The 12307-nt window shown below is 39.3% G+C and overlaps 1 protein-coding gene across 3 annotated transcripts; it reads right to left on the reverse strand.

Moving 5' to 3' along the window:
* Positions 1–542: 542 nt before the first annotated feature.
* On the reverse strand, positions 543–11602 carry GCNT1 (glucosaminyl (N-acetyl) transferase 1). Of its 3 annotated transcripts, none has more exons than XM_050329766.1 (3): positions 9450–11602; positions 8425–8586; positions 543–3103 (listed from the first exon to the last, which is right to left on the reverse strand). In XM_050329766.1, the coding sequence occupies exon 3, from the start codon at positions 2956–2958 to the stop codon at positions 1678–1680; it is 1281 nt and encodes a 426-aa protein (XP_050185723.1). In that variant the 5' UTR covers positions 2959–3103; positions 8425–8586; positions 9450–11602; the 3' UTR covers positions 543–1677. The 3 variants fall into 3 exon arrangements, with proteins under 3 accessions (XP_050185723.1, XP_050185724.1, XP_050185725.1); XM_050329767.1 differs by having other exon boundaries at positions 9317–11602; XM_050329768.1 differs by having other exon boundaries at positions 543–3140; positions 8425–11602.
* Between the last annotated feature and the right edge of the window lie 705 nt (positions 11603–12307).

Raw genomic sequence — 12307 nt, forward strand, 5'->3', positions numbered from 1 at the left:
TAATTACCTGTTAATGTGAAACTCTCTGAAGTCTCCCTAAACAGCTTTCAGGTGGTTTTGAAGGCAGGGGTTGGCAAAAATAGACTCTGCTTCAGATTAAATTGCTTGCCTCCCCAGCTATTTGCATGATGAACAGCAAGCAGTTCATTATGTTAATGTCTAAGTATTGAGGCACACCTTAGGAGAAACATCGTGACAAACCACCTTTGTAAGAAACACATAAACCACCTTTGTAAGAAACACATGCTACCATTACAGCAAGAGTTCAAAAAAAAAAAAAAATTTTAGTCTATTTTGCCATTTGGTAGTGCCTCAAATTAATTCCACTGTCATCTGAGGAGTAAAATGAGACACCTGGGAGTAACTATGCATGACAAACCTGAATTGATATAAATAATATGAGCCCTCACAATATTTCACCCCCACACTTCTGTGCCACACTGCAGCAGCTAAACTAAGCAGGGACCTAACTGGAACAAAAATTATACAGACTTCTTTCTTTCCCTTTCACCAAAATATGCAAATAAATAAACCGACTAAACCTAACCAAGCACAGACACGTGAATGAATGGCCATATGGAGGTAAGGTAGGACTTACCTCAGCTGCAGCTTCAATTGTATGGAAACCTACAGTAAAAACATTTTAGGTCTTCATCATTAGGATTTTTTGGTGGTGCCTTTAGAGGTTCTTCAATGGTGGGAACAGGCAATATCATTTAGAAAAATAACTTTATTTTTCTGTACTCAATGTTAAAATAATCTGGAATGCAAGTTGAGCTTGACACAAAGCAGAAACCAGCAGTTCCATCAGTGACATTTAGACACTACTGCAGTTCTTTTAAGTTTTTGAGAAACTTAAGTCAGTTTGGATCCAAAAGCAAGAGTCCCGGTACAATATGAAGTAAAATTACAAGTCTAAATCTCATCAGGCACAAAACTGAAATTTCCCTGAGAAGATGTAATTACAAACTAGTGTATAAACTTTATATCACAGTATCAGAGGCCTTTAAGAGTACAAAAGCAAGATTTGGCTACAAAAATTTAAATGCAATTCCTTAATACTCCATGCTAAAGACAAAATTTTCAAGAGGACTAAGATTTACACGTAACAGGACTGCAGCAAGCAGACTGAAGTTAAATTATGACAGCTGGCTTTGCATATCCCCTTTTGCATAGTTTTCAGATCATTTCTAATATTATATTCCTGAGATCTTTCAGTACTCAGTACGAAGTCTGTGCAGCCTTTCCCCCCAACCCTTCATCTTTGTCTTCCAGCTAGCATTGCATTCATGGGAAAAAAATAAGGAATAACCATGAATAACATGCACTTTCCAAGTCTTAAAACAAACAGTTTAGCCAAAGAAAATCTATTAATTACACCTTCTAGATAACAAATATTCCAAATAGTTGACCTTCCAAAAGTTGCTGTTCTGATATTACACCTGAAGCTCTGAGCCTCAGTGTGCAACACAAGGGATCCCCATATTCACTTGAGACATGTCTGTTCTCCCCCTTGTCCATGGACAAGGCAGGGAGGGCATCAGCAGCACCACACCAACATGGTTTATTATACCCATCATCAGCATCATCTTCATCACTGTTACATGTCAAAGTACTTTGCAGTATAATACTTTTAATACTTGTAAGCTATGTTTTGTAACAGGAGCATAGAGTATTTCACTTCTTTTGCAAATACAAAGCCTTGTGTCGCAAATACTCTTCCAAACATTTCACTGCAAAAGGGTCAACATCAGTGTCAAACTTATTAGCAAATAAGTGGTGGTTTCGTAGCATCCAGTTCAAGTCTCCGACACCAAAAACACAGACAGAGCGAATGTGAACTCCGCTGCATGGTGGGTATGGTGCACCTTTGGACACGTCGCCTTCGAAGTACTGCCACTTGACAAACCTGGCCAGTGCATTCATGTCAGAAACGTCGTACTTGTCACTAGAAGAAACTGCACCTGGGACATCAGGGATTCTCTGAATTGTTGCCCACAGGTACTCATCTGGGCTGTAAGTATCTTTTGCCCACTCAATGAACTTAAGTATTTTGCTGCTTTCTAACACATATTCTACAAATCTTCTGCTAACTACAAAATAAGCACTACCAGAAAAAATTGGAGTACTGAGAGGTGGTAGTTGTTTGTCTGTGCCTGTGTTCTTTATTTTACCATCAATAATCTCATGGTGTTTTTTCCACCTTACTTCTTTATAAACAGGCATTTTTTCTGTTTCCAAGCTGTTTTCACCTTTAAGGGCTTTTAATTTCTCTACTATTTCCTGGTTGGTTTTTATAGGAAAGTCCATACCACATAGATTTATTAGGTATTTCCAGTTTGAACTTCTACTGTAGAGATCTTTCATGCAGTTAATGTCGGCCTGCACCCTGCTCCATGAAGCATATACCACACTCTCTAACTGGCTTGAAATAAAGACATTATCAAAGCATGAGACTATTCCCTTCACAGCGGAGAAAAAAGATCCTGGAGATTTTTTGTCTACATGAATGCAGTAAAAATTCTGTGGAGCGTAGATTGATCTCAGAAGTCTATCAAGCATCTCAATTTTGTGATAAACCACTATTGAGTAAGCAATCGGAAATTCTGCTTCTTCATTGCTGAGAGGTTCCATAATGTATTTCCTGGTCTTGGTGAAGGAGGCGCAGTCTGCCGTCATGTTAATATAATCATTTGTTGTTAGCCTGGGGCGTTTCTTAAATGACACTGACAATGTCTCAAGCTTTACCTTTTGTATTTCTTCTATATCCCCCTCAATAATCTTGGTGCAGTTAACATTGCTAATAGGATCTTCTTTTGTTAGCTCTAGATCTCTCCGATTTATGAAGTCTTCTTTCTGGTTAACTTTCAAAACTGAAATGATTACTAAAATAAGAGTTAGACCCAAGAAAAGCCTGAAGCGCAAGTTATGGCAAAACCGTAATTTCCTCTTCAGCATTTCAAATACCGGGTAGCTTCACAGAGCTTAAAAAAAAAAAAAAAAAAGTCCTCCCTTCTGCTCGTATCAGCATCAACAACTTCAGAAACAAGTTTGTGTTTCTCAGGAATTTGGCGAGTTTGTCAGGGAAATGGAAGGAAAAATCCTAAAAAAAAAAAATGAAATATGATGTCATTCAAAGACTAAAAGGTTTCTTAAAAAAATTAGTAATTAATAATCACATTGTTATTTAGTGACAGTAAAAATATGAATAGTTCAGCCAAAAATATTCTGTTGAAAATCAGAAATTAATAAATAAAATTAGTTTGTTTTTCTAGAAAAAGACTGGGAGAAGCAGATAGTTTTTTGTGAAACCCTATTTCCACAGTACGAAGACTACAAACCAAAGTTCAGTAAGAAAACAGAAGTGATTCAGCTGCATCTAACAAAATAAAAGTCAGATACATTACTGAGAAGCAATTATTTCTTGTTAATTCATGCTTCAGAGTTTGACAAGAATGTTTTATACCCCCTTCATTGCTGACATTGACATTATCATTAAAATTGACATTGACATTATCATTAAAGCTTACCACTTCCTAGATGGCAGTCATGCTTTATGTCTTATAATAAAGGAAGGCAATAAAGGCAAAGAAGATCCTAAAGCCTTTCAACATTTTTATGTGAGGTACAGTGTCTTCAATGTTTTGTGTGTGAGCTTAGAAATACTACCAGGGAACAGCTGATGAGAAGGGGGGTGGGAATTAACACAGCAGAGAGCTTCAGTTTTCAGAGTTGGGAGAACAACTGTTACTGAATTGCTGAAATACCTTTTTAAGGTAAAAGACAATACTTATCACCTATATCTCAAGCTAACTTGTGTGAAGTCACTGCAAATGCACAAATATAAGAGCACAGCTGTGTTGTATTACCATTGTTTAAAAACACTTGTTTTTATGTGGAGATGTGCTGCAAGGTTGAGTAGCAGTGAGATTTCTAGTATGACCATTTTATTTTCATTTTACTTCACAGGCACTACTTCATTTTTGCTTGTGAAGGGATCACTGCATAGTTATGCAGCTGCCACACCTATGCCTGTTGAGAAAACTGCAGTCTAAACTGTATTACGGAACTGGGTATCTTTTTTTTTCTGAGTAGTACCTTAAGCAGGTAAATTGATATTTACCTGAATATCAAGAACATGATCCTTAAACAACTTACACTGTTACTCAAGTGCCATTTCTCCTCACAAATTCACTGCCTAATACTTTAGTATAGGTTTGAATTTCAACCTGTATGGGCAAAAGCCTCTACAGTTTTCAAATAATGTCTTCCAAAATTTAGTTAAGTTAAGGAAATATCAAGTATTTGAGAGATATAAAGCTCCTTAAATTTTTGCTACTTTCAAGAAAAAAATAGTGCTTCTGAATAACTTTCTGAACAGCTCTAAGAATAACAGCTACTCAGAAAAACTGGTAAGAAACTTTAAGAAAAGAAGCATGTATGCATCCACTGTTCAGCATAAGAATTTCCCTTTTTTTTTTTTTGGCCCTCTGTTCTTTAAGCTACCCCAGTGTCATTTTAGCTTTCAATTCATAAACTGTGGCTTTTAACCTGCTATTTGCACGTCTCAGAATAGGTACATTTAAGAAATTGTGGCCTGGCATCAGAGTTTTTTTGTTAGTAACGCTGCCACTGGGATGCACTACACATTGGGTACACCACCTTGCCCACAGCACTGCAAACTGAGGGAGCTGACGTGTGTAGAAGATGGGGAAAAGGTGCAGATCACTGTACAAATATTTAGGGTGGCCATGAGGATCAGCAGTATTTTAAGTACTATAATCAAGCATTTTGTACCTCAAGCCAACAGCAAGCAGAGACCATAAACTAGACACGAATTTGTGACCAACAGCATTATATAAACATCTTAACTACTGTGAAGTGTACTTTGTTTTCAGATTTACAATTGTAATTATTTTATCATGCATTTCTAATTTATTTTAAGGAAGGCAGACATTTGTTTCCAGTCTGTTTTAGGTGTACAGTGAAGTCAAAATGGAAGAAAATTTAAATTTTAACCCTTAAGGCAAGTAGCCATGTGAGCTAGCATGCAATTACATCTGAAAACATTAGTACATTTTAAGAATCAGGTCTCACACTTTGAATTAAAAAAAAAAAATTTAAAGGAAAATTCCACAATTCCAGCTTTCAGTTTGCAATGTGACATCAAACACAATGACATAAGTCAGAACAAGTTTTAACATGTTTTATAACTTCATCATACACTTGCTTACTTGATGTCCTTACTAGTTTTGACTGGTAGATCTGATCCAATAAAAATAATATTCATCACATATTAAATTAACAAAGGAAGGATACAAGCTATGCATGTGATAGTGTCTATTACTGTTCTCTGCCTAACAAAAGTTATGACTTTGTTACAACTTAAAGTGTACTTCAAATACACTTATATTTGTGACACTTTAGGTGACAGAAGTTGGAATACTTTCTTTAAGCTGTTAGCACTACCATTTTATCCTATTCTTAGTTTTTAGAGGACCACTACTGTTAAAGAGTGACACTCAAGAAGATTACTCACTGTTTTTACAATGCAGGGAAAGAGTCTTAATTGAAAGTGACCATTGCAGTCTTCACCTTCTAAAATTTTCAAAGAATGAAGCTTTCCAAGAAGCCTTTTCTGCTCCAGTTTCAGAATAAAACTTAGTTGAAAGCAGGATAAAGAAGCTCTTTCAGAAAGGCCTTGTATACCCAGCTGGGTCCAATTCCTCTATTGTTATGAGCTCAGAATAATAAGACCCTGCATTTTTATTTTAGCAAAATGAGAGACCTGCAAATATTTACACATTAACATGGCTCTTATCTTTATGTGGAGATTTTTCCCCCACAAGTCAAATTTTTTTTCACTGACACACTGACTCCTGTGACGAATTTTGACAGTAAGTTACTATTTATTTCCACGTGCAATTTCTAAGTCCTAAAACTTGATCATATCCCATTCACAAAAGCTGACCTTTACAGGGTAAGATTTGGTACCTTTCATCTAATAATACACCTAATGTTCTTAACAAGCGTAGAATACTCATCAATATAGCTTCAGACTGCATTCAGTAAAGCTTTTAACATCTTTTTCTTTAGCTATGTGTAGTTCTAGTGTCCACACTCGAGAATACCATCAGAGGCAGCACTTGGCACTGTGGGAGAGCCAAGAGAGGTTTCTGCAGCCACAAAGAAACAGCTTTATTTGGCAACCGTCGTCTTACTCTCAACTGAAGTTCAGCTGCAGAAGTTACCTGACCCACTTCCTTTTTTTACTGCCTCCTACTCAAGTCAGTCTGTACTTCTGATGCAGTACTCGTTAAAGGGGGAAACTTACAGCAGTTGATGCTAGCTGGGGGAGTCAGTACCAAGGCTGAGTTAGCTGCCCACTTCCCTCTTTCCTGCCAAAATTATTCTTCACTGCTGTATACAAACTGTACAGTATGATTAAACAAATCCAAGAAAATTTCAACTTGATTTCTATAGAAACTCATGTTTGCCATTTAAACAGACCTTATGGAAAGAAGGATTACTATACCTAATTTACATCTCCTTTTGACACCTCTTCTGTGTCAGAGAGCTTATCACTTGGCTCATTTGCATCTTAAGTTTGTTTTGTGAAAAAGTATTATGCACCTGGCAGTTTGGGAGAGATCTTGCTTAAAACCAGACCAGGTTTAAAACCAGATTTAACTTTTATACAACTGTAAAGGTGCTACTGTAAAACAGCCTATTTTGGTAACAATGTCTTTATCTGGTCACTATATAAATCTGTGCTAACCCTACATGCTAAATTACTTAGCTGCCCCATGGAACTGACTGAAATGAGTGAGCAGTAGACTACATGAATATTTATGATAAAGGAGCCACAGACAGAAGGGAGCAGCACCCTCTGAGTCCAGCTCAGCACATGATTTTAGATAACTTTGGCTTCACCTATCCTTAAAAGCAAATACAAAATCCCACAAGAAACCTAGGTTTCAAAAAAAAAAAAAAAAAACACCAACCAAACAAAAAACTTTTACAAGATCATACCGCAACTTGGAGGGAGACTAAAGGTCACTAAAGGTTTTAGGCCGACAGGCTGGACTGGAGCTGCCAGTCCTAAGAACAAGGATGCTTTTGAGGGCACAGAGCCAGCAGAGCACTGCAACACCAGCCCTAACGAAGGATGTGAGCCTCAATCCAGCATCGTGGACACCAGCATTTGGCCACCAGCACAGCAGATCTCTTCAGCTGCAGTTTCACAGTGCAACTGGTCTGACATCATGATGTGCTGCTGGTGGAAGGAACAACCCCACTCCCATCTCTGCAAACCACACATCAGGCCACGAGGGGTACAGCAACAGATCCAACCAGCTGGGCTCTGGGGAGGTCTCCAACATCAGCTCTCCACAAGAGCCCTTGACAGCTCCAACCAGCCCCGTCTGCACTCCCTGTGACCCCACTGCACGCCAGTGATGCCACTGCAGGGCCAGTCTCCAACCCCCAAAGTCTGGCCATGGACAGTGACAAGGTGATCCAGCCCAGCCTCAGCCAGGGAGGTGCCTGATGTCAGGGACGCTGTGCTCCACTCCTAACCAGGCCCTGACAGACCTGACACGGGAAGCCACCAGCCCTGCGGTGCCATGGAAACCTCCCCTCACCATGCCACAGTCCTGCAAACACAGGCTCTGGGCTGTAGGCTCTCGCTTGGACTGATAGAGCTGGGAGTGAGTGACAGACATTCTCCTAAATGAGGTGAAAAGCAACAGCAACCAGTGTTACGCTAGAGTGGCACCACTCTCTGGGCTATTCACTTTTCCTGAGTTATGGCACAAGTATTTGGAAAACTGGATTCCTGGCACTCCAGGGCCTCCCTCGTGCCAGCTCACCTAAAACACATCGTCCTCCTCTGTCCTGCCTGAAGCAATTTAGAGAGCAGAGTGAAATAGTAAACTAAATATTTTTTTTTTATTGAATCAATTGCCAATACATTTTCAGTCAAAGTATATTTTTTCCTCTAAAAAAGCAGTTAGGGCTTGCAGTGAAATGGTGCACAGATCCGTGTCATGATAAGATGAAAATCATTAGGGGCTGGTGGCATAGGAATAAAAGAGAAAAAGCAGTGGTCTTTTGATTTTGGCACTTCATTCTTCTCTCATATCAGTGAAAAAACAGTTGATGCAACACTTCAAACACTGATTCAGCAGAAGTACTGCAGCCTCTAAAACACATCTTGGGCCAGTATTAGCACCAGAAATTCAGAAGGTAGCAGGTACGCGGTAAGAAAGTACTCTGGGGTACTTCAGCAGCCTGTACATTTTGTCAAAAGTTGGCAAAAAGGCAGGAAAGACCTTAGAGTTAGGAAGCATCACAGAAGCTGGCAGAAGGCCAAAACCAGTTCTAACAAGAGCAGGGAAGATCTGATAGGTCTTGTGGGCTTACCTGCAACATCCTGGTGTCATGACTCTCTCAGCCTGGTGGGCTGTTGAACTAAAGTTCCCTTCATTTTTCTTCTTATTCTGCTTCCTCTAACAAATACCAAAGAAAGCAGACGGTGATGTTTGCTGTGCTGTAGTTGCTTTGGTGACTTTTGGCATAAAGGCACTGTGGAGAGGATCCACAACATGAACATTAAGCATAGGCCTCTACTTTATATCCACAGACACATTAGCTTTTAATCAAAGCTTTACAACATTACTTGAAAACTTCCTGGCAGTTGAACATCCTACATCCATGCATGACAACATGAGACACTTATTTTTATAGAAATGTACTGAAGAAAAGCCAAGTGGAAAATGCAGTAGTGAGTATATCCACCTCTGAAGTGGTAGTTGGGATGGGCCAGGAGACAAGAAATCATTTTGATGAGTGGGGAGTGAGAGTCAGAAATGACTTATTTCTCTCTCTTCTCACTCTGGAGGAAGGGAAGATATAAGGAAACTTCAACTACCCCTGAGAACAGTAAGTGGTGTTGACCACATCTTTGCTGTTCTCTTTCCCCAATCTGAAATTCCACCTGAGATACAAACCTTTTCCTCAAAACTACAGAATAAGGCCCTCCACTGAGGGTGGATTAGCTGGAAAGCCCTTGAATTTTACCAAGCCATATCTGGGATGCTTCCAAGCCACACATCCCACAGTTATTACAATCAGCCTGCTTCCATTCCCATTCAGTTATGCAAAACATTCATTCTGATGGGGAAGTAATTTTTAAACCTGTAAGCAACTTGCATGAACACAAACATGCCTAAGCACAAAGACTGACTCAACAGACACAGTGCTATCGGCAGAGATCTGCCAGACACAGAGCAAAGTCACATTTACTCAGCCTCACCACGATATCAAGCAGCACAATCTTGAAAGTAGATATGCCTGTAACTGGATGAAAGAACTCATGTTTGTTCCATTAGATAGTTTTCAGTCTTAGTGAAAATGAGAACTGGCCATAAGCTGAGTAGTTGTTTTACCATTAGACTTTATGGGACTCTTAACTTTGAAATCATGCAGAGACAGCAGCAGGGTTTCATGTGGGTACAGTTGTCTGCAATTGACAGCACTCTGCAGGAGTAGGGCTTTTCTTTCAGAGCTGCCTAAGAAAATAATAAAAGAGAAAAATATAGTCCCTTTTTATAGAAAAAAACCCCACACATTTCTAGTCCCTTTTAAACAAAACTCTACAAATGACTAGTACTGCTATGTTCACCACTATGTGGAAGTTAAACAATGAGAGTAGATAAAAGTAGATAGCTGTTTTTTCAGAGACAAAAATAAAGGATGAAAATAAATTCAAACCTTTGGGTTATTTTTGGAGAGCTTATGTTCAAATATCAGGAATCTGACACACTAAAATATTTGTTTTTAAAAAAATGAGTAAAACCCCATGAACACATACTCTGTGTAAACTGTAAATTGAAAAAAGTTACTAGCCTTTCTAGTACACTCTTGTACTACTGTATCAAGTAAATCTTATGCAGAACATTTCAAAGCCTGATTACTATTTGCATTCCTGTCTGTCCTTAGAAGCCCCACAGACAGAGCAAACGGTAAGAAATTTCAACTAAGGAGAGTAAAGATGCTATGGCAAAGTCATTCAGTGACCAATTCCTACCTCAAGAATTCTGTAACTCTTCGCATGGACAAAAAGATATGTGTTACCTCCAGGTAACTAACACTGAAATTACACAGAAATCCCAAAACAAAAAGATGACAAAATCTTTAAAGTAATGTCAGCCAATTTAACGCCCAATAAAACTGCCCAGTGTTCATCAAGATAATTTGGCTACTTCAAAGTAAAATGCTTAACTATTTTTTTCACATTACTCTAAAGTAGGAACTATAATTTCACCAGAAACAAGAGCAGTCCCTGCACTCCTCACACCCACCTACAAAATGTTGCTGATCCCTGCCTTCAGACACTGCTGTATTTCAGAATGGTACACACTGGCAGGAAAAGTAATCAATAAAAACACAACTAAATCTCATGGCAGAAGGAAGAGGCTGTCAAATTTTTGAGTACTTGGATCCCTCTTCAAGCCCAACATATAAAATATTCTTTAGCCCTATGTAGAAGCCAGCATCTTAAATCCATGCCTACACTTAGCGTTCCTCAGTGCGATAAAGGATCATCAGTGAGCTTTCTGGGATAACCTATCACAGATGAGGTTTCTGTTTGTTTTATTAAGTTCCTCTAATAGCACCACAATTAACCTGTGTATAATAATGTTTCACAGTGCAAGAAGTGGTGTCCTTGGAGCTGTGAAGTAAACCTAATAGTACAAGTTACTTGTACTGTTGGGCATGCTACATTTCTGTGGAACTACCTTTTTTCACCATTCCTTAAACAGAATTTTAGGTTGATAAAGTTAGGTGTTCTCAAGAGCAAGTTTCAGGAGCTTTTAAACCAAAGTAAGTGGAGAACTTTTGAATTATGTTGAAAGCCAAAAGAAAACAGAGAGGAGATTATTAAAAAACAAAATTAAATATCTTCATAAAATTAGCAGTGGGCTTTTCGATGTGGTAACAATGGCAACAAATTTGAAGAGCAGGATTTTGTTCAGTGAACACCATATTCTCAGCAAATAAACTGTAAACCTTCAGCTTGTATGTTCACCTTTGCATTTAGTTTATGTTAGAAAAAAAGTCAGACTTGGCAAAGGTATTCGGGTTTATTAAGCAACTTTTGGCTCTTCTGGCTTCAGGAATTAAGTATTATCCCAGACAATTCAGATTTCATAGGAAAGACATTATGCTGATAACTAACATTTATTATAGGCAGAGTAGGAAATCAGTGAAGAGAGAAAATATAAGTAGTATTTTCTTTTGTATACACATACTTTCAAAAGCAATATACCACTGTAACTGAACTCCAACTGGAGCTATAAATACTGTATTACTTTTCACAAGGATTTTCAAGTTGAAATAGACAGGAAAGCTGTATTTGTCCCCTCTTGTCTCACTACCATTTCTGACTGTCATTCTTGCCAGCTCTGTGGTCACCCACCTCATATTCCATTAAAAATGAAATTTAAAATAGCGGACTCCAAAACGGCAATTCCCTCCTGCTGCCACTCCTCCTCTTTCCCACAAAGAAGTCTACTTTTCAGAGCAACACTGAAAGGAGGCAAAGTGCCAGAGCATAACTGAAACTCCTGTCAGGTTTCTTTCACAGTCCTCTCACCCAACCTGGGCCACAGAAAACTATTTACAACCTTCCAAACAGTTTCTCAATTCTGAAGGAAGAGGAAAAAAAAAAGGGGGGAAGAAAGAAAAAAAGGTAGTTTCAGTGAGTTTGGGGGGGGGTTGGGGGGAAAGCCAAATCCCAGGACTGCAACACCTCGAGCATCAGACGTCCCCCGAATTCTGTGCTCGCTATCAGATTTCACACCCAATGACCACACCCCACCCCGCCTCCCCGAGGGCAACAGCCTGCCCCAGGCTCCCCTGCACGCACTGCCCAGGAAAGAGGCAAAGGCAGGATGGGGAGAGACAGGCAGAAAGTAGGAAAACAAAACAAACAAGCAAGAAAGGAAGTGTGGAGAGGGAAAAGCAGAGGAAAAAGGCAGAAGGCAAACGGGGAGAAAAGGGAAAATAGTTACAAGCAAAGAGAAAAGGAGAGAGGGGAGAGGGAGATAAAGGGAGAGAAAAGGAGGGGGAAAGCGGGGAAAGAGGGAAGAAGGGGGGAAAAGGGAATAAGGAAAGAAAGGAAGGGGAAAAAAAGAGAGAAGGGGAGGGAAGGTTTGGGAAGGGAAGGTTTGGTTAGGAAGGGAAGAGAGGGAAGAGAGGAGACAAATAAGGAGAGAGGCACAAAAAATGCGCCTCCCTGCGC

This window comes from Myiozetetes cayanensis, unplaced genomic scaffold (assembly GCF_022539395.1).
Source record: "Myiozetetes cayanensis isolate MyiCay16 unplaced genomic scaffold, myiCay2020 scf4, whole genome shotgun sequence".
In the NCBI taxonomy this organism is placed as follows: Eukaryota; Metazoa; Chordata; class Aves; order Passeriformes; family Tyrannidae; genus Myiozetetes; species Myiozetetes cayanensis.